The sequence below is a fragment of the Vanessa cardui genome, chromosome 16, assembly GCF_905220365.1.
Source record: "Vanessa cardui chromosome 16, ilVanCard2.1, whole genome shotgun sequence".
In the NCBI taxonomy this organism is placed as follows: Eukaryota; Metazoa; Arthropoda; class Insecta; order Lepidoptera; family Nymphalidae; genus Vanessa; species Vanessa cardui.
This window is the reverse complement of record NC_061138.1, coordinates 7262677-7290148: the sequence shown is the minus strand read 5'-3', so window position 1 is coordinate 7290148 and position 27472 is coordinate 7262677. Positions and strand designations below refer to the sequence as shown.

Below are 27472 nucleotides of genomic sequence, written 5' to 3'. Positions count from 1 at the left end.
GCTAGGCGGCAGACTCTAGGCGTTCTACAAATAACAATTCAAACGAAACGGAAACGTGTTTAGTTAACAAGTGGACATTTGCATTGCGTAAATACGTCCATAAAAATATAAAATGGTCAGTTCCTCATAGATGCTCCTAAAGATGGTCGAATTATGCGTTTTGCTACTCCACATTCCAATATTTTATTAAACATTCCTCTTCGTTTTGTTTTTAAATATACTGCACTAATAGCAAAATAAAATAGAATATAAATGTGAAATACATGTTATAGACATACTAGGAAAATCACGGTCAGATATCCTGAACTCTTTGCAATCGCACGCTTGTGCACTATAGGTAAAATGACCTGTCTATACTCCAGCCAAATTCGATGTGGAATGTTTAATAACAAAGCGTTGCTTAGCAACCAACGTCAGGCAGATGCTCAAAACATTTTTAGAAATATGTACAACAATTATTTTTGATGTTAATAAAAATTAAATTTGATGATTAATAATAAAATATTTAAGACAAAGGACTAAGCGCATTAATACCTCCAATTTTAAAATGATATCAGAAATTACCTCGTAGTTATATAATTCGCTTTATTAACTTTATCTATCGCCTCCCAAACGACAGGACTCATTAAGATTAATTTGAAACAGTGATTTTAGTGCTATATTTATGCTAGCCAAAACAAGATGTCTTTTTTTTAATCTATGTGTAATGAAACGTTGTGTGTAATGTTAAAATTCTTAACCTGTTGTGGTTATACTACCATTATAATACGACTAAAAATATACACCACCAATTACGAAGAGCTTGTATCGCTATTATATTTTACCTTCCAATTGCTTAAAAAACACTCCAAATGTTACTAACCTGCGATTTCTTTACGTCAGTTTTAAAATATAGGGTTGTTAGTTTTGTAGTAATATTATAGTGGTAATTAAAAAAATTTAAACTTTTATTTTAAGCTAATTTTCATATAAATTATGTATCCAGAAATCCAAATTTTTGGATTCTGTATTAAATTCAATTTTTTGTGTTGAAACAGGAAATTGTGTTATAATGAATATAGTTGTAATTATAATAATTATTATTTTTTATTAAGAGTGTATCAACCCTAATTATGATGACACATGGTTTGTTTACTAAAATTCCAGATCGAATGTGGCTAGAGTATAGTTGGCTTGTCTCCCTTAAGATCGACATCCTCATTTCGTAAAAATGTCAGTAATATTAAACATCAATGTCTCTTACACGACAAGCTGGGGCCTAGAAAGCCGGATTCATTGGCGTATAGGACAATAACGAATGAGACGGTCCAAGTTATCCAGTGTTTATAAACTGTGAAGCAGTAAATAATATTGACTAATTGAAATCTTGTAATTATTGTATTCTGTAAAAAAAAAATACAGACAAATTGATAACATCCTCCTTTTTGAAGTCGGTTGAAAATAAAAATAACCATATTTTATATAAAGTTTATTTATAAAGCCTATGTAAGCTAATTGATATATAAAATATTAAGTTAAGAAAATTAAATGTTAATGTTAGTTCCATCAAAATGCATGTTATAAATGACTAAAGATTATGAAAACTAAGATTTATGATAAATCTAACTCTTTACGAATTTTTTACCTTTAATATAAGCATAGTTAATTTAAAATGATACAAATAATTAAATTATAACTATTAAAATTCAAACATTAAAGCATAGTATTTTGATGAAGTTTTTTTAGAACATAATATATTGATTTTAGTTTTAATTTCTTCTTAATGCCATGCAAATAACACTTATCATAAATACAAGTCTTTTATTCAGTAAAAATTTAGTTTGAACTTGTTGCATCGACATACATATACCATACCTTAAAAGTCAAACCGTTAACTAAATAATTATAATAATTTACATTAAGCAAACAATAGAATAATACACAGCTTCAATCAATAAATCTAGTCTTTAAAAATGGAAATTTAAAGAAAGTCAAATTAAAATAGCAGTTTATTTCATTTTCAAGAAAGGCAGTCGTAACACAAATCTCAAGTCTCTTTTTAATAACAGTTTGACATTAAAGGCAATTTATAACCTAAATATTGCTTTTACATCACTTCTTAAAAAGGTCCAATCAGCTATAGCAGTATTGCAAACTGTTGACATCATATTCATATCAGTGTATTTCTATTTCAGTTCTTGTATTGTAGGACGAGTGTAATCTGCAATGATGTTTTGTGTTGATTGAGTACTACAAATCATCGTCATCAGAATCCAGTGCTGCTCGTCTTCTATCAAACTTTACAGTGCTATTTGATCTAGGCATCTGTTGATTCAAAGATTCTAGCAATTGGATCAGTTCATTCTCCGATATCTTTGTATTGACTTGTCCCATTTGTGCCATTCTACAGATCATATTTTCCACCATTGCAGCTTTTTCTGGTTTACTTAACTTGATTATGTTTACTGTAAAGTAAAAATAAATAATTATAAAAAATATTTATTATAGCCACATTAAACAATACATATATTACTCCAAGTGAACATAAAACTCATTTATTAGCTTAATGAAAAAGTTGTGTAGCCAATATCTTTATAATAAAAATATATTAAGAAGTACTGTGATGTTAATAATTAATAATATTTACACTTGGAGACTTTCTTATTAATGAGATTGGCCTTGTCATCATAGACTTTGGCTCATTTGTAAGTAAAATTGGTTAAATGAGGGTATATTTACATCTTGCTCGAGCATCTTGACTTAAAGCTTGGGCGAGAATTGAATGTTTGGCTTCTTCCATTGCCTGCATACGTTCTTCTTGAGCCTTGGCTTGATTAGGATCTCCGCCCTTGAAAAGAAAATCACGCCAGATGATAATTTGCAGTCAACATGTTTCATAATTAATATCAAAAATATATGATTTGTCTTTACTTCTAATTTATTGTAATTAAACAAATCATATGCATACAATATAAAAATTACATTTTGTATTTGGGAATGTAACTCATTGAAGTTATTAAACGAAACAAAATTCATAAAAAGTCTTTAAATAAATATTGGTCCTCATGTTATGAAAAAGATAAGTAATAAAAGAAAATAAAAATATATTGGTACTAGATTTAATACGCTTATAACCTCAATAGCGGTACTTACCCCATGTTGAGCTTGTAGCTGTGCTAAACGTTGCTGTCTTATTTTATCTAATTCGGGATCAGCCATTTTATTAATATTCAAGTTCTGTTAGTTTTTCTTAGGGAAAATATATGATTTCTCAATGCAAAAAAGAGTTATTTAAAATGTCAAGTAATTCTTGACATTTGACAATGTAATGGACGAGACAAAGGTAAATGACAAATGATTTTGTACTCTGTGGTATATTACAGTTTGTAACTTTGTAGCTAAAACCCCTATAAAGGAAAAGTACAATATTTATTAACAGATGTATTATTTAGGAAGGTTTTTAATTATATGCAAATAAAAATTGTTACGTCACAAATAATTACGCTGACGATTAATGAAAGCATGGTGTGGTTGTGTGTATGCTAGTAGTATTTATCCTTGCTCTTAAAAAAATCAAATATATTACGTATTGATTTTTTAAATAACAAAAAAAACACAGCTTCCAAAATGTTTTTATAATTATTGTTTTCTTTAAATAAAGTACTTATTTCAATAATTATCATAAGCCATAATGAAGAAGATATACTTCTAAAATAAGTATATAGACAAAAGAACTAGTTACTTTACCAAAATGAAAGCTATAAAAACTAATCTCGTAGATATAATTTTATTATTTACAATTAAGGACATAATTTGTCACTTTATTAAATAAATCATCAAAAACACATTAAACAAAATAATAATTTTTATTCAAAGAAATCTGGTACAAAATGTTTCTGTCTTAGCATAAGTTACGAAAGTCAACCATTCAAAGTATCGTGCCATTGTATTGTTTGATATTCAATTTTTCCATAATTATTACAAAAACCATACAAAGCAAGTTTATTGACTGCCACTGATAATCTTCCAAATGTAACTATGTTTGCAGGTCGAAAACATTGTGCAATATTACTTACACATTTCAACATGTACATTGCATGAAATTTTACAGGATCACCTGCAATTTTGATAAAAATATATACTTATGGTTTTATTAATCAATCAAAATCAATCTTTTATAATAATAAATATGCATTTAAGAAAGTTAACAAAATACTACCAATAGCACACATGATCAATAAATAATATACACTTATATGGGAAAAGACAAAAAAGGCAAAACATTTAAAAGTCATAAAATTATACCTTGGTATACAAGAAAATCAGCACCAAATTTTGAACCACTTGTTACATAGTAACCTCTTTCCCATAAATCCTTGAAAATAGTATAGCGGATTGCTCCATCTCCGAACCTTATACAGGGTTTCAAAACATCTATTTCCAATTTAATACTCTCTAAAAAATTAATTGTTTAATAGAATAATGAAACTCTATTAAGAGGCTTCACATTACATTCCTAAAATTGTGGACATATCATTCACATTAAAGACAATAATTAGAATTACATAGACAAAATATCCACTTAAAAAAATTCATAAATAATAAGATGTTACAACAGACAATTTTATTCATGATTTTCAATATTATTACATCCTGTCTATTTAAATACCACCAATGGATTTGTGCCTGAACCAATGTGATCAATGCAACGGGCATAATATCTTGGATCCCATGCTTAGTGGCATATTCATGGTTTAGGTATGACTAATACTTCTTGTTATAATACAAGGAGATAATAGTTTCCAAAAATAAAATGTTGTATATATTTTTTTTAGATATAATACAAAAATTACCTGTGTTTATAAAATGTTCTGTTGGCAGATGAATTAATATATTTGCAGGAGTTGCTTTCGATAATTTACTAATTTCTTCTTGCAATAATGTGTCTTTATCGAGATTTGTATCTGCAACACAAATTATGATTACAAAGTCATAACTGATATGTATAATACACATATATATTCTTAATAATGACTGTATTCTTACTAAATATTCCTTTTGACATCATTTTCTTTTTCTTTCCTGCAACAATTATGTCTATCTTTTGTGACAATTGTTCTATTTTCCTCTTCTGCAATGCTTCTGATTGCTCATCTATTATCCTACAATTTGAATTATAAATATTTTTTTATCATCAAGACATATATCTTTATAATTATTATCTTATTAAAGCACTGCACAAAAAAATCTTATTCCATACTTTTGATCCATTTCTTGAATTTTTTGTTTCTTTTCTTCTGAAAGTTCTTCATTTATCTTAGGCAGTTCAATCAATTCACATAACCCTTTTTCAACAAGTAATGCTGCTTCCTCGGACATCAAAGCCATTGGTAACCCTGTAATGTAAACCAATTTTATCATTATTAAGTTAATCACAAAAGAACTTTTGGAGGTAATCTTGACTGTTAAATAAACAGTTTAAATGGAGTAATAATGTTACTGGAAATTCATGAAGATTTTGGCTTTAAATCATAGGAATACTCATGAAACTACCAATATCCCAAAAACCTAACTAGAAATCTTGTAATTGATAAGAAAACATAATTAAAACAAATAATTTGTAGTTTTTCTATATTTTTATAAATCTATGATTTGTTTTCATTTATTACATCTACAACAAAAACTTACCTTGGAATTCATTTTGACGAGGATATGAAACTATGGTACCAATCAATGCACCACATATCCTATGAGTTGATCGAAGAGTATGCCAATCTATAAGACCACATAAAGTCAGATCATTCTTATCATTTTAAGCATTAAAAAACTAATAAAGTAGTTCCATGACTTTTTTTGTCTAAGCACAAAGAAAATATGTAAGTAGTTTACATTTATTATTAAAAAAAAAATGTTTAATAAAAATACCTTTTGAATTCCAAACATATGCAACACCATCATTAACATATAAAGGTATCATGATACACTCTGTTGTACCAAATTTTATTTATAAACCTATCTTAGGTTTAAATGACTTAATTATAATCGTTTTTCAAATTAAATTTACTATGTAGTTATTGCTATAAGTAATTTCCTAACATTTGGTATGTATAACTTTCTATTTTTATAGATCGTGTTTATTATACGACATAATAATTTATTTATAAATGTGCGTTTATTAGAAAATAACTAGGTACTACCGAGTTCGTTAATATAGTTTTGTTTATTTGTCAACATTGTCATTTTTGACATAAACATTTACTTTAGAGTTGTCAATTTATCATATCATATTATTCTAAATACTTGCACTTCTCTTTTCAGAGATAGATTCGCTTTATTATTTCCTCTATTCGTCCCAAAAATTGAAAAACGTAATTTTCAGAAGCCCTTCAATTAAAAATTGATTGAACAATAAATAATAATTAGGTAATAGTTAAAATACATCCTTTCGCCACCTGAAGAAAACTAATTTCAGATAAGAAATATTAGTTTTTGTACCAACAAAAGCCACAAAAAAATAAATAAACACCAGACTAAAGTGAAGTGTCAAGTGACAGTACAGTTACTTTATATCAAAAGTGATATTACTTATCTGTTTTTGTTATCTTGTCACTTGTCAGAGAAGAGAGAAAATATCAGCTGTTTCACTATAAACAATAGTGTTCATGAAAACTTTTAGAATCATTTAAATCGTAAACTAGTCTTTAGATAATAAGTTAAAATAAAGGTTATAGATCTACATGTTTAATGTTAACTAGATTTTTTATATACATCGTATACGGTTAAAAGTTACATAACTGTTAAAATAATGGCAGCAAAAAAAGTTCTAATCGGTGAGTTAATATCTGCATAAAATGTTAAAAATACTGCCAAATTTACCTTGCCTTGTATCAGAGAATATCAATCCTAACCAATGTATAATGTAATTATAAAAAAAGAGTTAAATGAAAAGTAATTCGATATACATTCAGTTGTTTTTAATTAAAAATTGCCAATACCAAAAGTAGAACGATTGATACCATAGTTCTATCATATAAAATTCTTAATTTTGTAGGTGGCGGCACGGGATTTGTGGGAACTCGTACAAATAAACTTTTAAGGGCCAATAACTACAATGTTGTCAATATATCTAGAATGCCTGCTGCCAATAATATATCTTGGACATCTTTGGAAGCATCTGGGTTGCCATCAAATACTTGTGCTGTAGTAAATCTGGCTGGCCAGCAATTCATGGATTTTACAAAAATATGGAGTCCTGGGTCTGTGTCTGTTTGGTTTCTGATTATATTTTATTGGTATTATGATTAATTGTGAACATTTTTTTAGCAATAATAATAACTGTTACACTTTCAGATTTAAACAAAATGTTCTGAACTCACGGGTATACACAACTAGAGCATTAGCTACAGCAATAAACAAAAGCAAAAATAAACCCAAAGTTTTTGTTTTGGTAACCGGTGTTGGTGCCTATGAGCCATCTGAAACCAATAAATATGATGAGTCTAGTCCTTCAACAGGGAATGATTTTTTCTCAAAACTCCTTGTTGAATGGGAGAAAGCTGCTTATGTAGATCCACCTGTCCGGCTTGTAAGTGTAGTTAAAGTTTTGTTACCTTATTCAATGCATGTAACACTTAATATTATAAGAATATCCAAAAATGGTTAAAATGCTGTGCCACCTTGGTAACTGAAATGAAAGATAAAAATATTATTCCATACATATATATAAGGAATATTTTCGTACCTACAGACCATACTGACGTGAATGAAATATCTCTTAATCTATCTGGATTGTACACTCTGTGTATAATAAATTTTTCAGTACTTTTAAATCCACTTTTGATTTTATTGTACTATAAGTGTAGTAGAAATATTATATCAATAGTGGAATAAATCACACAAGGGTTTTGTTCTTGTTTTCAGGTAATTATCAGATCTGGAGTGGTGTTAGGTCGTGAAGGTGGTATGATTAAGAATATGATACTGCCATTTTATTTTGGCCTCGGTGGCCCAATTGCATCTGGTAAACAATTTCTACCCTGGATTCATATAGAAGATTTAACCAGGCTAATTCAATTTGCAATAGAAAATCAAGAAGTTAAAGGCATATTAAATGGTGTTGCTCCACAAGTTATTACTAATACAGATTTTACGAAGGTAATTACATTTTTTTATATAATAATTAGATTTAAAAAATGATAAATACTATTTACAAGTAGTCCTTTGTGGCATTTTACTGATTATATAATGTGAAGGCAATTTTTCATCATGTATAAATAAATATATAAGGACTTAACTGTACAATAGGTAAGAACAAGTAAATTTGTACAGGTAAGCTAAAATATTGCAGATTCAAACTCAGCCAGTAATCTCTGAAATTTTATGTACTTAATTTGTATTTATTCATCTTGTGCTCAGCTGTGAAGGAAAAACAATTAAACAACTTACATCTGTAGAGTAAAAATATGCCACCTATGTTTCCCCTTTTTTTTTTACTACGCTGGAAAAACGCTTTACGCGCTTCCCCCACGTGATGGAAAGTGGGGGGGTGTGTGGGACTCCCCGGAGCCCTGAACGCCGAGTGCGCCCAAACACACCGGGTTTACCCACTAAAAAAACCAGCGGTACCCTCTTCGTATTTCGGCGGACGACACGGGATCGCTTACGCAGGCTACCGTGACGAGCGCCAGGACTCCCAACCTCAAACCATACTCCGATCCCGACCTCTGAGTAGCCGTATTACAGGAGACGCCACGCTCCCAGTCGACCTATGTTTCCCCTAATCTATAATCGAGTAGAAGCTACAAGGACAAAGCTGCTCAAAAGGAGAGCCTCAACATTAAGATATTTAGAAGCTGTCATTTCACTTATTATTATTTTTTTCAGGCATTTGCTAAAGCACTATCAAGGCCAGCTTTCTTCACCGTCCCAGAATTTGTACTTAATATTCTTCTCCACAAGGAAAGAGCGATGATGTTAACTAAGGGCCAACATGTTACCCCCAAAAGAACATTGGAATATGGTTTTCAATACAAGTACCCTAATATAGATGTAGCTTGTGCAGAATGTGCTCATTTATTCTCAAAGAATTAATTTAGTCTGAATATTATAAGGAATAATTATTTATAATTAATTTAAAATAGATAAAATGTATTTTAAACATTTAAAGTTAAAAATTAAAACACAATATAAAAGATATGAACAAAATTGGTGTCGTTAAAATAAAATTCGATCTTACAAATAATATGTTTATTAAAGATTTGTTCAATTATTAATTCGGAGCTTTATTTATCCTAAACTTTGAACAACAATAATTTTCATCTTTCGCGCACAATGTAAACAATTATTAGCATTTCAGCGTAAGATTCACAACACTGATGATGAAGCATTAATTGTAAAAAATATACATAATATTTTAATTAAATTTCTTTTTAAATAATAAGGTCGTATAATAATATGACTAATGGTAAGAGCTCTCCATTAGAATTTTTTTCCATTCCTTATTAGTTATTACACTGATTTACTACCACGAATACGACAATAACAAGTTTGGCAGCAGAATTAGGATATGTTATGAGTGGGTAGTATCTAGGGCCTTTGTGATAGCCTACCTTACAGGCTATCACAAAGCTCTACCACCAAGTATGGTCTTTGTTTCGAATATATGTGATAATATATAACGGAGCAGCATGTCCGAGCCCGTTTTTAAAAAACATGACGTCACGAGTGTCAGGGTTTCGATCTTTATCCATCCTCGGAGGTTTGAAATTAAACTAGGGAATATTCTTCTCTGATTTATTCCAATATGAGACGGTCCGATCGCTCCGACGGCTCGACCAAGTCTGTCTATACCGGCGGGCGCTTGATCTTTTATAACAAAAATAGGTGGGTAGACTACAAACATTAAAATATTTCGACTAATTTAACATTTCACAATTCAATAAAAGTTACTAATTTAACAAACAAAAAGTTTTAAATTATTATTATTATTAAAATAACCATTCCTGGACACGTGTTTTTCTTAAATTCGTGGTTTCGCGCCGACATATATGATTTCTTTTATAAATAAACAATATTATTATTTGTATCCTCACTCTTCTTATAACTTTTCCAAAGTTTTATTATTAAACATATTATTATGCTTATTTATTTAGATTTGTACCATAAAAGCAACATGTTGTTGATACATTTAACTAAATTATGTAAGCATTATTTTTATACATTTTTTATAAATATGTACGTCTATGATAGACATTAGTGATGTTAATTTGGAAAAATGAAATTAATAAATCAATCATTTCATTGGTGCAAAGCAATAATTTATTAACAAATTAAAAGTACAAATATCAGTGTGGAATATTTTGAATGACAATAACATAAAATACTTAACTAGTATCTACTTAATTATATATATTAAATACAGAATAAAGGTCGAATAATCTATTTAATGTACTTAGAATATTTATTTATTTATATTACAATCGTATCATATCGTCGTCCTGCAATCATGATAGCAAAAAGGTCCTATACCCGAGTGTTATGAAAAATGTGCATTTATAATATAGAGCAATAAAGCTAGCAGCATAAATTGTAAATCAAAATGATAAAATTAAAACTGAATATAACTGTTGATTTACGAAAGTTCGCATCCTCTGCCTTAAATAAAAAAAAAAGTGAACAAGTATTTTGTAATCTGTACAATTTTGCGATCTACTCTCTAGTCTCTCTAGTCTTCTCACTAATGCACATAAATAATAATTGCTTAAGAAAACTGTTATAGGCTGATCATTAAAAAATGTTATTCAAAGGATAGAGCTAGTAAAAAGGTAAAATTCGTAAAAAGCAAAATTAAAAAAAAAATGTAGGTACTTTAGCTACTTTAAAACTTTTGCTCTGGACAAATGCTTTGATCGCGTCTTAAATAAGATTAAAAAATAAAAAACCGTTTTTTTTTCCGTTTCATTCACATAACAAATGGAGCTAGTAACCCTATTAAAATGTGAGATATTGACACTGGATCAGGATATACGAGCTATCGGCATATTAGGATTTCAAAATAATCGGGTTTTTCGATATGTAGGTAAACATTTCTTTTATATAAATGCTCTACCTTTTGAAGGACATTTTTTAAACAAAGTACTAAGAATATGGTACGTTTTGCTGAAGACAGTTTTAAACGTTTAATTTTTTCGGTGCTGAAATATAACCAGTCTATTATACGTCTAGTTTCAAGGGTTTTGTGCTTTCATGGCCTTTGAAAATCTATCGACTAATGTCGTTACATATTTGCGGAGAATGTCCTGTCGCATGCGTCCTACGTCAAGTACTTCTTCGTGATTAGCTTCTGCGTCTTGATCATAGCTCGTTACGCACTCATTCGTAATCAAGGACATACCGAACACGTTCATATCGCAATGTCTAGCCGTTATTACCTGAAAAAATAAACATTATATCATATATTTTATGATCGTAATATGTTTAATAGTTTAGTTTAATTGAATATTTATAAATCACTTTATATACTTTTTTATACTATTGATACTTGCCTCGTGCACCGTAGACATGCCTACAGCATCAACTCCAACCATTTTCAACATATTTAATTCGGCTACAGTTTCAAAGTTAGGGCCGCCTAGGCAAGTGTACACACCTTCCTTTACAATATTGTCTATGTTTAATTCTTTCGCCACCTGAAAAAAGTTTGTTTATTATTTAACACGATTAACAAATATATTTAAAACTACATAGTAACCTTTGTTACATTTTGAATTAATGTTTAAATTCGTATATAAATAAATCATATAAAAAGTTAGTAAATATTGTAGTAAAACTAATAACTTCTCTCATACATAAAAATACACTAACTTATAGATTCAATTGATTAGAATGAATTTCAATGACTTTTCTGGCTAACATTTGTAGCGTGTAACCCCAACTGATAACCTTTCAAACTCGGAAGAATCGCTATTAACAATGGAAGCGCTTATCTGTTCATAATGCACTGATCTTTTGCCTTATTCAACGAAACGAAAACATATCCTGGTAGAGATAGTCAAAACGGAAAATATTCAAAAGAGATAAAATATGCAATTGTATTCCCCAGCAATTCTTACAATTCAATATTCTATTAGATTAGCCGTAACAATATGATCATTATTCAGAAGCCCGCTGAATTTCCTCAATATTAGCCTTTTTTGTTGATTAACATGTTTATGAAAAAAGGCTAGGTTTCTGTATATCATTCAGTGATATAAAATTAAAAAAAAGGCGAGTAGTCTTCAAAAAAAAGTGAAAACACAAATTACCTCTTTAGCAATTTTCCTGTACTCGAATCTGTAAGCCTTGTTCATTGGGGGGAATCTTGGTCCAAATCTTTCATCGTTCGGGCCATGCAGTGGGTTGTTTCCAGCGAAACCCATCATGTTAATGTGATCTTTTACAATCATTAGATCTCCGATCTTGTAGTTAGGATTAAGACCTCCTGCCGCGTTCGTGGCAATCAGCGTCTGCACTCCAAGAAGCTTCATGACTCTTACCGGTAAACAGCACTAAAAATAAAACATTTTTTTAATACATTTTATGCTGTCTAATTACACATATGAAAGATTATTTTTACAATTTTATTTCATGTGAAAGTCTCATGCTTAGATGTTGCAATTTATGATTCTTAATTTTTTAGAATATATTATATATTATCTACAGGATATGTATTTGATATAGTAACTGCTCCGTTTATCTATTGGCTATTGGCAGAAAATTCCGAAATGATGGGTTAAAAATTTAATTGGGTCTGCCTGAAAATTCTCAGTACTAAAAGCAGTTGAATCTGCACCTGAACTCTTTCGGGTCCTATCGGATTTGTCGTCCCATTGGATTATGAGTGAGGTCTCTATTCCCGTAGTTTACTAGTCCCTATACAGCTAAATAACATCATTATCATCGGATACATTTACGGGTATATAGTTATATTTTATTTTTGTTCCTTAATAATGGATCAATTAAAAAGTTCCAATATAAAATTATTACGTGTTATGATCTAAAGAAAACCTATTTTTATGCGTAGTTGAGCTGATGCAATTTGCGGAAAGATTAACAATTTCTACAATTACAACGTACAATATCAATGTCACGAAAGTTTCAACTTTGCCAATATGAGGTTATCAAATATATTCAATTATTTTATAAGTTATTATTATAAATTAATTCTATAATAAAATCTGTAATTGTAATGAAATAAAAAAAAAAAGTATACACATGCACAAAATTTTAGCTCTATTTTTAATTTGTAAGATGTTTCCCACAAAGTTTAATTATAGGTTAAGCTCAAATAATATTTTGTTAAAACAGTTTGTCCTCCAAAGTCTGTTAAGTAAACTTTAAGAATATGTCGACAACCCTTCTTGATATGACATTTGCTCTTCACTAACAGATAAAGCAATCGCTCGACAAACAACTTAGCATAAGCAACTTATTCCAAAAAATAAGCATTAACAAAAAAAAAACATCGCATTATGCAGTCGTTGACTTATAGATAGTATTTTATCGAACGTGTAATTTTCCAAAAGTACATACTATTTACGTAATGAATATAAGAATGTGACAATCATAATTAAATAGATCAAGATTTTTTGGCAGCTTATTTCTTGGTGACGGATGGCTATTTTTAATTTTAATAAGCTCTCTAGGTATATAAACTTGGTATTATTATGGTAATGAAGGTGCAGTATTTGCGACAATAGTGCAAAAATAACACAATATTTAAAAGCTGTGCAAATAAGTTTTTCTTTTAAAATTATATAATTCAACGTAAACACGATGAATATTTTATTTAGAATGACACGTATTTTTACAAAAACCACTTTCACATATGTATATTTATTTATTAATATATACAATATTTAGAGACGTACTAGTTTTAACCAGTCTTTTTTTTACATTTATTTGTGAATATTGAAAGTACTGTTTATTTTGAATCAGATGCCGCAGAACTAATTCACTTAAAGCTTTTTTTAAATATCAATATTTAAATATTTCTTTAATATTAATTCAATATAATAATAACCTAGATCTAGATTACGATAATTACTTCATTTACTTATTATAGGCCAGACCTTGACAACAGGAAATATAAGATAAAAATAAGAAATTATGCAACTCCGATGAAAAAATTCTTTTACCCCAAAACTTTATAAGGCATTGTTAATCGAATGAAACGTAAAATTCACTAATTCTTAAAAACCACATGAGGTAATCTAAAGATTATTTTCAAATCACCTCAGTGTGTAATTATTACATATTTATTTACTGAATTGTTTTTATAATGAACGTAGATACGAGTCTGTTATCAAACGCGTCATTAATTCACTGTAGGAGGTTTACGATAACACATTGACCGGGAGGGTCAGTTCTTTAGACGAGACCCTTGCATCAGTCAATCCAGATCTTTCTACAAATAAATCGATATATATTTCTTATTCCATACACATCAAAAACATACGTTTATAGGAAGTTAGGTTTTATCTTTCAAGGACCTAAGCCACGTTACACCTGACATTGAATCTTAACGAAGTTCAAGATCGTTTCTAGAGATTTCAACGATTTTTATTACTATTAATAGCATGTACATTAAACAGCTGTTTAGAATGTTGCTACTTAAAATAATAAAATTAATATTAATGAAAGTCATTTGTTTGGACAATTCAATTTCGTTGCTTTTCCAAATACAAACTATTACAAGTAATCGATCACCATTGATTACGCATTCGGCATTTTGTACTAAAATATTCGCTTATAATGATTTTCGATAACATAGTTTATCTATCCCATACATATTAATATCTCTCACCTTCCAAAGTGGATAGCCTTCGAAATAGTGGAAGCGACCCTGCATGGCAACTACTGGTACATCACCGAGACGGCCGAACACCAACTTTCCGTAGTGTCCCTCTACCGTGCTCACGGGGAAATTCGGTATTTCCTCATAAGGAATACACTGTGCTTCCGTTATAGTTTCAGCTAAAGATCCTGTACATGTAAATAATCATATATTAGAATCATCGTAAACAATAAGCATTTCTTAAATATAAATCAAGATTGAAGCGAAGCTAGTTTTTCTGGTACCTGTTTTTTAAACCATTTTTATTAAGAACAGGTTCTTTAAGTGAACTAATATAAGTAGTTTGCTTTAATATAAATTTTATCATAACAAGAATATTTAAACGATTGTTTTAGATAAATTATTTCTTCGTACGATTCATTGCGACGATAAGTATTCGTATAAGTATGAAATAGTTCCATTCGATGAAACTACTGTTTGATACGATATACAAGCAATCATTATTTCAAGAAGCGATGGCTTATTATGCGTATATGTAATTCTAAGCAATATATACCCTCGTTCCAATACGAACCCAGCCCAGATCCGCAAATTACACCTATTTTAGGTCTCACGGTAGTTTTGGATAGAAGGAAGTTTGCGGTCTCTACCAACATTTCATACGAGTATCTGCAAAAAAACAAATTAAGGTCATATACTGCATCATTTCCTGCAATTATCATAATCATAAGTTTAATCTTTAAGTTGCAGTTATTTAATTAAACGAAATATATTCTTAAAATGTTTTTATATTTCAAGTTCGATATGAACGATTAAGTCAGAGACCGCGTAGAGTTTAAATCCTGCACCTGCACCATTTAATTCGAAGTGCTTTTTGATTACACTTTATAGTCTGTAAAATATTCATATTTCTACTAACTACTAAAGCAGCATGCTTTGTTATAACTCCAGGTTGAATTTATATATTTTTTGGTTGTTAGCTGTTACTTTAAACTTATTAGTTATTATAAAGACTCAGTAAAGATGATGTAATAACAACATTCCTTAATGTCTAGCAGAATAATAGATCGATGTAAGAAGAATAAATTGCAATATTGTATAAAATAGGATCAATTAATTTAATTCTTTTATTAAATTCCAATATAATTATTCATTTTATAAATTCACTGTTCGAATTAAAAGGCAATTAATTTATTTACATAGTTGGTAGGTGTTGTAGTTGTATTCCTTAGTGTCATGGTATAAATAAAGAGATACATCATGTTATATGCATTTTTGTTATTTTCTTCTTAGTATTGTAACTTTAATTTTTAGTATTGAGTTATTATATGTCATTGTAAACTAAAATGCTATATTTTTAGTATTCAAATATAATATACAAAAAATACAAAAAAGTATGAACGCTGTGTAATGACTTTAAACAAGTTCCCAAGGTTTGGCGGACCGCGGAGGTAATAAAAGTAAACAGCAGATATGTGCTAAAGAATATCGAGTATGCATTATATGTGATTGGTCCGTCAACTGGATCATGCTAGTTGATTCATTACTACCGCATCTCAGAAACGATAACAGGTTTCGTTGTTAAATAACCTTTATTCAACGGGATAATAATAGATACATTTTTGTTAATAGTTGGCAAAATAACAGCAGGAATTCAGATAACTGTGAATACAGCATACATATCAATCTGAGGAATGTTATAGAAAAAATATTCCCAATTAACCCTAGTTGATTCTCGACTCGCTGGCAATTGTATCACACACGGTCTTTATCTAATCGTTTTAAATGATATAAACATATTTATTATATCAGTTTAATGCTGATTTATATTAAATAAACTAATGTATGTCAATAATGCAAATAAATTAATATATTAGCAAACCTTTTGTGTTCGTTTCCATTGGTATCAGTTTCCACTTCAGGTAAAACCTTCTTAGCGGGAGATCCGACCTTGGTCCCGTTCACATTGTCAACATTGATCGGAGCCATCACTGCACAATTCATAAAATTAATGTAAATAAAAACAGATAAAATCGGAGTCGTCTACCGTCGTCAATGACACAATATAAAATGCGTTAGGTTGGACTCTCGGTCAGTTTTATAGTGTGTGTTGGACACTGCGAGAAATAACAACTCGCTTAGTTTCAAACGAATTCTTTATATCATTTTTAAATTGTTATCAGTGGAATACCGTCATTATTACGATTTCATGCGATGTAAATATGTCATCATTTTTCATTAAAAAAAAACAAATGAACCAATCATTTAGAGCGATTTCGTTCAATATTATATTCACTTTCAACTTTTCGTTCTCTATGTTTTTTGTTTATACAAATTTTATTTTTAAATATATACAAATTTGGCACAATTAATACCAATAAAATGAAGCATTATAGTTACTTATAATTATTAAAAAAACAAAGTAAAGATAAAAGCCAATTACTTTAATACTAGAAATACAGCCTCTTCTTTTGAGAATAAAATTTGAAGTATTGTTTATCCGAGTGTAAATCCAAAATTATCGGTTAAGATTAAAGTATTCTTACCACGGTGCCATTTTATGTAGATACTCGCTATGTCATTATAATAAAAAAAGCATTATCAAATGTATATTACATATTATGATATTATATAAAAACATTATAATACAGAACACAGTTTTTGCATCAGCTGATAATGTAAATAAAACAAAATATTAAAGGAAAAATATTGAAGTAAAATGTGTGTTCTAACTGATATATACTTAAAATATAACATTTATACGAAATATATAGTTATGTTGCAGTTGAAAATTACGGCTTCATTATTTATCATATTAAATACATATAAATTTTCCAAAATGTGCTGCATGTTATATATTTTATGTGTATTGATTTAGAAACATCCTTACAAAATATTACCACTGAAGAGTAATAAAAACAAAAATCCTAAAGCTATTTTTTACTTCCTTAAATTACCTTATGAAAGTTACAGGTTTTAAGAAGATTTTAGAACTATAATTCTTAAATTAAAAAAATTAAGATCATCCATCAAAAAATATCCTAGTTACAAATGTAGACGGCAAAATGGCGATTTTGGGACTTTGGGAATGACTACAGGTATAGGGGGAACAAAAAACAAGGGCGTCGCAAATCGGGGAGCGCCGCATCGATAATGTTGAAGTACGATATTATTAGTGATGAAATAAAAAAATATTTTTTGAGGAGAAGATCGCCAGTACATAACTAGCACTCGGGGGCTGTTCTGTTTATTTGACATACCTATCATACAGACTTCTCACAGTTTATCAATTTTAATGTAACCTATTCACTAACTGAAACGGGAAACGAATACAAGCCTTCAACTTTAAGCTGTATATTAAAAAATATATGCAAATAATAACAATTTTTTAAACTTTTGTACTTCACAATTTTATTATATTTTTTTTTATATTTATAATATTTTTTTCATTATCTCAAATTATGTCACATTCTGCTAAATACTAATTATGTAGGTATAAACTTCAAGATAATACTTTATCTAATACAAATATTTGCCTCTAGAGGAAATCTAGGAATACATTAAGTATCAGAGATTCCCATACGCCATTATGACTGAATCACTAGTTTTTGCTTGGATAAAAATCAGCAAAAACAAGACCCAAACTAGTTTGTTTTAAGACATTGGAGTTTTTTTAGTACAGTATTTTAATTAATTGTTACCTAAGAGGCAACTTTTTCAATTGAATTTCAAACATAACTGATTATATTGATATTAAATAAATAAATATTTCGTAAACAATATATTAAAATTTTCTGAAGTAAAACTAAAAGCGAATTAAAGAAAATCAATAAATAAATAAGCTGTAACATTAACGTTGATTTTAATTACATATATATAATTAAATATATAAAAATTACAGAAATCATAATAATACGTAGCAACAAAGTATTGATGCCCACTATGAGGCCCACTCTTTGCTCTCTCTTCTTAATCTTCTTATGCTCTAGTATGTGCCTTGCGTAGATAATAAAAATAGTATTCAAGCAAGGCACTTACTAGAGAATAAAAAGAAACGGCAAAGATGACATGAGTGCCGTTAGCCGTCATGGTATACGAGCCAGTCCTACCCTCATAGCTAATAGATATTTTTCATCAGTAAAAAGAATGAACTATTTAAAGCTATTGGCACTTAAAACGTTTACGTATTTATGTTTGGTATTTACAGTACTTGGATAATATTCTGGTAAAACATCATTTGTAACATGGGATTTCTCGTAAATTTTCCGTGTAAATTTACCTTCTTCTAAATTTATATCTCAATGTAATTCCAACACCTAATACGCATTACGAAATCCCTAAAAGACACGTGAACTGATTGATTTTTCGGATAAGTACAGAAAAATACGAACATGTCTCGTTATTGTTAAGGATTGTTGCGTCTTTAAACTTCCAGGTTTGAATAACTAATACTGTTACGTAAGATTTGCGATTTTAATCTTAAAAAACTGTTGAAATAGCACTTCATCGTTTTATTAGTATTACTTTACTCTTTAACGAAAAGAGATGTGGGCTTTAATCATTTTTATTTTATTTTTAATTATCTTAAAAGAATTCATTCAAAAACCTCCTTCGTATCCTCCAGGTTACTTGAATTACATTTAAAAATAACATTAAAAACATATCCAGAGTGACATTTTTTTTTTAATTTTAGGCCCACCATTATTACCAATATTGGGCAACGTCCTATCAGTTTGGTCGAATTTAAAAAGGTTTAAATATCATCATGTCGTCTGGCAATATTGGTCAAATAAGTATGGACCTATTCTGGGGCTTCGTCTTGGACTTGTCAATGTCGTCATTGTTTCCGGTAAGGACTTCATCAAAGAAGTATCGACAAGAGATGTTTTCGACGGGAGGCCAAATGGATTTTTTTACTTAATGAGATCCTTTGGAAAGAAGCTTGGTAAGTGCATGTTTAAAGAATATATAAATACTATACGAATTTAGCCTTATATTTCAATTACTTGGTACCTATAGTTCGAAAGCAATAAGTGTTATTGTTTGCCAATTGGCTTTTATTACGACAGAGACGGTTGATAAATAATCGCAAGGCTTATGTAACAAATCAAAGAGCATCTTGTGTTAAATATTTAAAAAACAAAAAAGGCTACTTCTTTTGGCATACGCATATCGTTATACATATTGTATACATGATTTGAAATTGTGTAATTCTATATTAAATTTATGTAAAATAATGGAATATTAGAAATTTTAAAAAGAAGTTCATTATTTTTATTCAAATCTAGTCAAATTAAGGAATATATAAGGATCCATCACATATGATGGCTTCATTACTCTATCATTGAAAGTTTCAGAATTAAGGCTATTTCAGATATTGTACTACTCGTCAATAAAATTTAGTTGATTCCAAAAAACAAGAAAAATAAACTTATTATGACGATGTAAGAAGTGTATAGTACACTCTACATCTGATAAATTGAATGTTAAAATTATAACTTTGATTCTAAAATGGTTGGAAAGATTAGCTGCTGAATTAATTTCACTTACTTGTCGATAAAACTACATTCCGGAACTGATGACTTTACACATATACTAATTAATATACTTATCGCATTTTTATATAAAATATAAGTATACCATATAGGTGATAAAGTAACTCTGTCTAACCGTCTATAAGCAATTGAACAGATTTTGATAATATTTGACCAAGCAAGCTTCAAATTCAGGAGAGGTAAATTTGAGATTGAAGGGATATTATTATAAGTATAAATAAAATTTTAAAATTTGTGTCTGGAAATGATTAAAAGGCGGCGGTTGTGCTCTATGTACGTGTAAGGTACACGTGACCGAAATCGCGAACGTAAAACTACTTTTATATAATCCTTAATTGGCGATTTTGTTTCAATTTAAATCCTCTGAGATTCTAAATAAAGAATGTCTTATAGTATTATTTAATATTATAATGTAATACGTATATTTAGACTCGTTTGACGATTATCTTGTCCGGTTTTATCGAAACGAATGTGAATAATAGAATATTTTTATACAAAACAGGTTTAGTATTTTCTGATGGACCGACATGGAACAAAACACGACGTATGGTTCTCCAAAGTCTTAAAAGATTTGGTTATGGTTCTCGAGCTATGGAGAGTAATATAAGTGACGAATGTAGAGCTCTTGTTGAAATGAGATTGGCTGACACTGGTAAATCTGTATCAGTGAATCATATGTTCGATGTTTCTATCGTTAATATTCTTTGGAAATTAGTTGCCGGAAAAAGGTAAATTAAAAAAATAAAAATATATACGCATTTTAAACTAATTTAGCCTGCAACGTCTAATTGCACCGATACATTTTTTTAAAGAGCTAAGAACAAAAAAATTAACACAAATTTGTAGTAGTAGAACTGACAGGTGAAATATACTAAAACCGTGCAAAGAGGTTTTACACCGTCAATCGTTAATTTAAAACCAGTTCCTGCTTTAAATATTCTAAGAGTTCATTTTAGGAAGTATTAAGAAAATGTCTCTTTTAGGCGTAACTCATTAATTCTTAAAAAAAAGATAAATATATTTATTTTTGATTTTAGGTATGATTTAAAAGATGAACAATTAAATATGTTATGTGACCTCATTACAAGATCATTCAAGGTAGTCGATATGAGTGGAGGTATTTTAAACTTTTTGCCATTTCTAAGGCACGTCATGCCTAATATAATTGGCTATACGGAATTAAAAAACATTCACAATGCAATATATACCTTTTTAAACGTGAGTATTTAAACTAAAATAAACAAATATTCATTTCCATGCAAATATTTCCTTTACGACCAGGAAACCTGACGATTAATGACGTCAAATTTTTGTTGTTGCCTATACTTTTTGTTATTAATTAATTAATTTTGTTTTTAGTATTAAGACATAAACTTTTTATAAGTACCTAGTGCGATTCTGTAAGAATTCCCTTCATATGCTCGTGAACTGACAACTTACGGTGTTACGCCATTTTGATGCTTGTATTCTAGAAATGTTGTAATTATCATAGAGAATGTCACATATCAGATTCTAATATTTTACGCTCGTGTGCTACAGTCAGGGCCGTATTTAGGGGAGGGCGACCGGGGCAACTGCCCTGGGGCCTCCACATTAGTGGGGGCCACAGTTTTCAGCAAGTTAACAAATACCAAGATATAGTCAAATTATAATAATGTTATTTAATATTTTAAAAGTTACCGATACAAGTAAATAAATCATAGCTTACTGATTGAAATAAAAAAGTAATTAATTCATGATAATATAATTATTAGGTTGTTCACGCTTCTGTTTGTCTAGAGCCCCCACTGCTTTGTGGCCCGGGGGCCTCCAGACCTTTAAATCCGGCTCTGGCTGCAGTGAACTTCGAGTTTCTGACTTCTTACAGAATACACGCCCCAGATATCTTTAATAATTAACCCGTAGATACATTAATTTAAAATATTAAATTATCGTACAACAAAAATGGACATCAGAAAATTTTATAAAGTTAACTTTAATATCGGCAATAGTTAAGAGATTTAAATCAGATGTAGGTACATACCTTTTTGTCTTTTTAAAGTATTTTTTGTTATAGTTAACTGTTTTTTAGCTCAGCACCGATAAAAACGTCTTATATTTATACAAATATCGTTTCGTCAAGCACTTAAGCATATTAAAATGAAACTCACAACGTTTATTATAATCAACATATCTTTTTGTAACGATATGTTTATGAACTTTAACTATTTTAGATCACAATACAAGAACATCGAGCTACAATAGATATGAAGAATCCGAGAGACGTTATCGACATGCTCCTGATAGAAACGACAGCAGATAAAAAAGATCCTTGTACGTATATTTTTTAAACATAGTCCACTGTATATGGCTACAGTTTTAACTAAACGAATCTAATCAAATCTTTTGGGAAACATATTTTTCAATGCGGTTAATGAGAGGTTCGTTATCATAATCCCAATGAAATTCTATCTAATCTGAATACATAAATTATTGCTTTTGAACTTCTTACATAGTTTATTTTTTTTTTTCCTATTAGTGACTGATGAGGAGCTCCAAGTAATATGCCTTGACCTACTTGAAGCCGGCGTTGAAACTGTCAGCAATACGGCAGTGTTCATGCTGTTGCATGTAGTGAGGAATGAGAAAGTTCAGAAAAGACTGCAACAGGAAATTGATATGGAAATTGGATCTTGTCGACAACCTACTCTCAGTGATAGAGCCAGGTAACGACGTTGTCTAACAAATTATCGTATACCAACACTGTATTTATTTATCATATGTCAGATACTTTACTTCTTACTCTGAAACTAGCAAAAAATTGCTGAAGGTTAATTGATTGCTTGATCTAGCTTTTTACTTATTAGAAGTCTTGTTTTTATATGGTAACATTTAGAGCTGAGATGTCCCAGTGGTTAGAACGCCTGCATCTTTACCGATGATTGCGGGTTCAAACCCAGGCAAGCACCACTATATATGCATGCTTAACTTGTGTTTAAAAAAATCATCTCGTGCTCGGCGGTGAAGGAGAACATCGTGAGGAAACCTGCATGTCTAATTTCATCGAAATTCTGCCACATGTGCATTCCACTAACTCGCACTGGAACAGCGTGGTGGAATATGTTCCAAACACTTAATGGAAGAGGAGGAGGCCTTATCTCAGCAGTGGGAAATGCACAGGCTGTTACTTATTTTAGAGGTATATTTTGAGTAGTCAATCAATGAAAAGAAGTTTTCCGCTCTATTCGATGTAATTCAATTGATGTGTAATTGTTGTTTAAATAAAAATCTCTCTTATCTTATCATGTTTGAGTTCAATAACAGTACCAAAATATTGCGCATGAAATAAACATGTTTTTAACAGAATGGTGTATACTGAAGCTGTCTTACTAGAAACGTTACGAATATCCAGCGTAGCGGCAGTTGGTATACCCCACATGGCGTTAGACGATGCAAAACTTGGAAATTACATCATACCAAAGGTAATAATAAAACTTACATTATATGTTCTACTATAAAACATTAGTCTTCTTAAGAAATTATTTTAACAAATTCAAACAATTATACCATCCTGTTAGGCACATTAAATTCGGAGAAATTTTATCGAATTATTGAATAATATTTACAGTACCACTGTATTAAATAAACTCATCGGTTTAAACCTAGGAATATAAAAAAAGGTTTAAATCGATGACTTTTCAATTTATGAAACTTATCCGTATTTTATATTTTCTTTTTCATGCTATCCAAACTTGACCTCTTGCAAGTTTCCATTTTATATCTGACATTTGACTTTATTATCCGATAAAAATAAGAATATTAGATTTTTCACAATATCTTACATCTATATGTAAGATATTGTGACAAATCTTTTCTTTTCTTTTTGGATAGAAAAAAAATGGGAAGGCTAACTCAATCCTCCATTTTTATAAATCACTGAGCACCGATAGTGATAATTATTATGAATGGATATATGTATGTTTTTGTATACATAAATCATACATTAATTATATTGACACAGTGACTCGCCTTTCATTAGTGAATGAGCGACCAATTGATTTAAATGGCAAATTTGCTAGAATATTCTGTTAATAATTTCAGGGAACTTTTGTATTACTAGCTATCCACGACTTACATAACGGCCGCCATTGGAAAGACCCCGAAATATTTCGACCAGAACGTTTTATAACTAAAGAAGGAAATTTAATTCAAGATGAATGGTTAATGCCTTTTGGAAGCGGTAATTAAATAATTGTTTTATTACAACAAAGCCTGTAGACTTTCTTAACCTTTTTTATGCTCCTCTAAAATAATCAATATATTCACACACACACAATCAGTTGTATACTGGCTTCATAAACCATAAATATTCCCTTGGATATATCATTCTACTAATCGCACGTTTCAAAAATCAATCACTTAACAACTATACCGATTTCATTGAAATAAAATAAATTTTATTATCAATATTAATTTCATCATCAATTCAATCATTGCATTATCAGGAAACGCACATTCATGCTTATAAATAATATATCATGTACGAATATATTCACCAGCCCGATTTAGAGCAGCGTGATGGACTTCTCTCCAAAGTTATTCTTTACTTTTTTAGTCTTTATTTGATTCAATTACTAGTACATAATTAAATTTACCGTTTATCGAAATTTGAAACTAATTACGTATTGAGAGATAGAAATTCGCACAATCATGTCAATAATTATTTAAAAATTGATATGGAATGAATGTCAATGTCATTGCAAGGATAACAATGATTTTATTTTGAAATCATTTATTTACCTGTCTTGGAATTTATCGCTTTATCAAATGTCACATCTGCATCGATATGCCGATCGATGTTTTCAATTATAATAACGAATTTTATATATATAAATTATAAATAGCACAAAAACTATTTATATGTTTTCAATTGTAAGTATATTAAGAAATATAACGGATCTTATCTATGGATTTCGTTATCAAACCAAAACATTTTCTTAGAAGTTGGTAGATTTGTCATAGTCGCTTATACGCGCCAATTAGTGTTCAAAATTATTGAACACTATGTTACTATGTTACGTGTTAACGCTTAAGGGTTGATCAATGTAATATTGGCCACAATGGAACATAGAAATTTAGTTCCCATGGATGAAATTAATGATGCATACATATATTGTTTTAAATTTGCTACTTAACTAAATTAAGCACGTGATCACTGCTTACTGTGTAATGTCCCGAACACCATGATGACATCACATGACAAAAATGAAACATTACACATGAAATTCCATTGGTGATATGGACACAATTAGTAATTTAGCTTTAATAATAATTGACATTGTTAATTAAAAAAACAACTTATTACTTAAAATATTCATTGAATAATTTATAATTTATAAAATAAGTGAGGATGAATAATTTTTTTCTCATTTTCCTGTAATTACAATACCACTGATTCGATTTCTAATTATACCGGTAAACTTGCAATAATACAATGTCTTGTTATAAAGCACAGAAATATACCTAATTGTCCAAGTCTGTGAAACATAAAAATGTGTAATATAGCTCTCCTGAGTCTAGCATTGTATTAATACATATTTTTTTTATTTTCCATAAGGAAGGAGACGATGTATTGGCGAAGGATTGGCAAGATCAGAACTGTTTATGTTTTTAACACATCTGTTGCAAAACTTTGACCTTAAACTACCAGAAGGTGCCCCTCTACCAAGCACAGAGCCTGTGGACGGAGTTACTCTATCCGCGAAAGATTTCAAAATTATATTTGAACCGCGGGTAAAAAAATATAGTTCTAAGAAATTTTACATCAATATATCATAAAATAGTAGCAAAATTCGGTAGCCTGTCTATATATTTATAGCAACAAGCTTAGAACGGCAGAGGTAATGTTCTGCAACGCCATCTAGCGGTGAATTATAACAAATTGGATAGTGTGAACTTCTTCGAAGTCAATCAGCTGACGCCGATACTTACCAGTCACATAATTATATATAATTACATCTCATGATGTTTATTTCGAAACGTTTTTATAATAATTATACTTTACAAGTTTACAGACCTCATAGTATCTATATAGGAGTGATATAAATAAATTGTTGTGTTTGACTTTTGACGTCATTACAACCATTGATAGTAAGTTAGTATTAAGATAGTTGTAAAAAACAACGTGTTATTGGAAAATATATTATTTGTGTTATTGTTCCTACTTTGTTTGACTGTTTTTAGTGAGGATTTGACTGTTATTAATTATACGTGCGTATTATCTTTACCAATACATAACTAAGCATTTGATATGTATAATATAATGAGATGTATAATAAAAAAAAAACATTAAATATCTTCTATTATTGATTGTTGTTGAAATAAAGCGTTTAATAATTTTGTTGTAGTTCCGTTCCGGTTATATCTTAATCAACCTTATTCATTTCAATATAAGTGGTACTATACAAAAATGTGGTATTATTTTTATTATTATGCAAAATAAATTATTACACTCGAGGTTATTACCATTTTATTTATACCAATATTAAAAATGCGAAAGTTTTCTATCTGTCTGTTGCTCTTTCGAAACCATAACACTAAACAGAATTTGATGAAATTTATTATGTATAGGTACTCGGGTGACAATCAGTTTTCATATGAATAAAGAATATTATTGATTGCATTTTAATCTTAGTTGAAATAACTGTTAAACATATTTAAATAATAGTAATATATGTACAGATTTAAATTAAAAGCCCGTTAGATTATCTTCCTAAATGTTGAGATTAAACGATTAAACATATACATTGAATAATTTGTGCTCATATTAGTTAATTATATTGTGTAAAATAACGATTAAATACTAAACTTTAAATACTGTCCTCCTAATGAATTTTGAAGACGGTGGCCATTCTTAAGTCAGATTAGTTATTTTGCACAGGATATTATATTATGCCCAAATTTATGCATAAACATGATAATACTGATTGGTACATGATGATGAAAATGTACGTGAGTTTCTATTTCATACAAAGCAGCCTAGGCATAGGATCAACTTTTTATGTGTTTTCTGAAACTTGGGACTGCCAGCTCTATCTCTATCAGCTATATACTCTATAAGCTCTAG

At 29.5% G+C, this 27472-nt stretch overlaps 5 protein-coding genes across 7 annotated transcripts; 2 read left to right on the top strand and 3 right to left on the bottom strand.

Moving 5' to 3' along the window:
• Positions 1-1970: 1970 nt before the first annotated feature.
• LOC124536313 (programmed cell death protein 5) lies at positions 1971-3333 on the bottom strand. The gene is made up of 4 exons (XM_047112834.1): positions 3133-3333; positions 2719-2827; positions 2188-2444; positions 1971-2089 (listed from the first exon to the last, which is right to left on the bottom strand). Exons 1-3 carry the CDS (start codon positions 3196-3198, stop codon positions 2230-2232), a joined length of 390 nt encoding a protein of 129 aa, XP_046968790.1. The 5' UTR covers positions 3199-3333; the 3' UTR covers positions 1971-2089; positions 2188-2229.
• Positions 3334-3822: 489 nt separating this feature from the next.
• Positions 3823-6429, bottom strand: LOC124536312 (tRNA-splicing endonuclease subunit Sen34). The gene is made up of 7 exons (XM_047112833.1): positions 5905-6429; positions 5668-5754; positions 5240-5375; positions 5026-5141; positions 4833-4943; positions 4285-4434; positions 3823-4096 (listed from the first exon to the last, which is right to left on the bottom strand). The coding sequence occupies exons 1-7, from the start codon at positions 5954-5956 to the stop codon at positions 3900-3902; spliced, it is 849 nt and encodes a 282-aa protein (XP_046968789.1). The 5' UTR covers positions 5957-6429; the 3' UTR covers positions 3823-3899.
• Positions 6430-6594: 165 nt separating this feature from the next.
• LOC124536451 (epimerase family protein SDR39U1) lies at positions 6595-9457 on the top strand. Its single transcript, XM_047112998.1, has 5 exons — positions 6595-6809; positions 7031-7235; positions 7330-7564; positions 7900-8133; positions 8863-9457. Exons 1-5 carry the CDS (start codon positions 6785-6787, stop codon positions 9067-9069), a joined length of 906 nt encoding a protein of 301 aa, XP_046968954.1. The 5' UTR covers positions 6595-6784; the 3' UTR covers positions 9070-9457.
• A 1150-nt stretch (positions 9458-10607) lies between these two features.
• LOC124536199 (purine nucleoside phosphorylase-like) lies at positions 10608-16908 on the bottom strand. Of its 2 annotated transcripts, none has more exons than XM_047112678.1 (6): positions 16695-16908; positions 15369-15481; positions 14822-15000; positions 12282-12524; positions 11523-11666; positions 10608-11408 (listed from the first exon to the last, which is right to left on the bottom strand). In XM_047112678.1, exons 1-6 carry the CDS (start codon positions 16814-16816, stop codon positions 11205-11207), a joined length of 1005 nt encoding a protein of 334 aa, XP_046968634.1. In that variant the 5' UTR covers positions 16817-16908; the 3' UTR covers positions 10608-11204. The 2 variants fall into 2 exon arrangements, with proteins under 2 accessions (XP_046968634.1, XP_046968635.1); XM_047112679.1 differs by having other exon boundaries at positions 15387-15481.
• Positions 16909-19334: 2426 nt separating this feature from the next.
• On the top strand, positions 19335-26546 carry LOC124536229 (farnesoate epoxidase-like). Of its 2 annotated transcripts, none has more exons than XR_006966865.1 (9): positions 19335-19436; positions 19506-19757; positions 20870-21095; positions 21405-21585; positions 22581-22680; positions 22886-23072; positions 23711-23828; positions 24467-24586; positions 25964-26102. XR_006966865.1 is itself a non-coding variant. In XM_047112720.1 (9 exons), the coding sequence occupies exons 1-9, from the start codon at positions 19358-19360 to the stop codon at positions 26182-26184; spliced, it is 1503 nt and encodes a 500-aa protein (XP_046968676.1). In that variant the 5' UTR covers positions 19335-19357; the 3' UTR covers positions 26185-26546. The 2 variants fall into 2 exon arrangements, 1 of the variants encoding a protein (XP_046968676.1); XM_047112720.1 differs by having other exon boundaries at positions 24448-24586; positions 25964-26546.
• Positions 26547-27472: the final 926 nt, after the last annotated feature.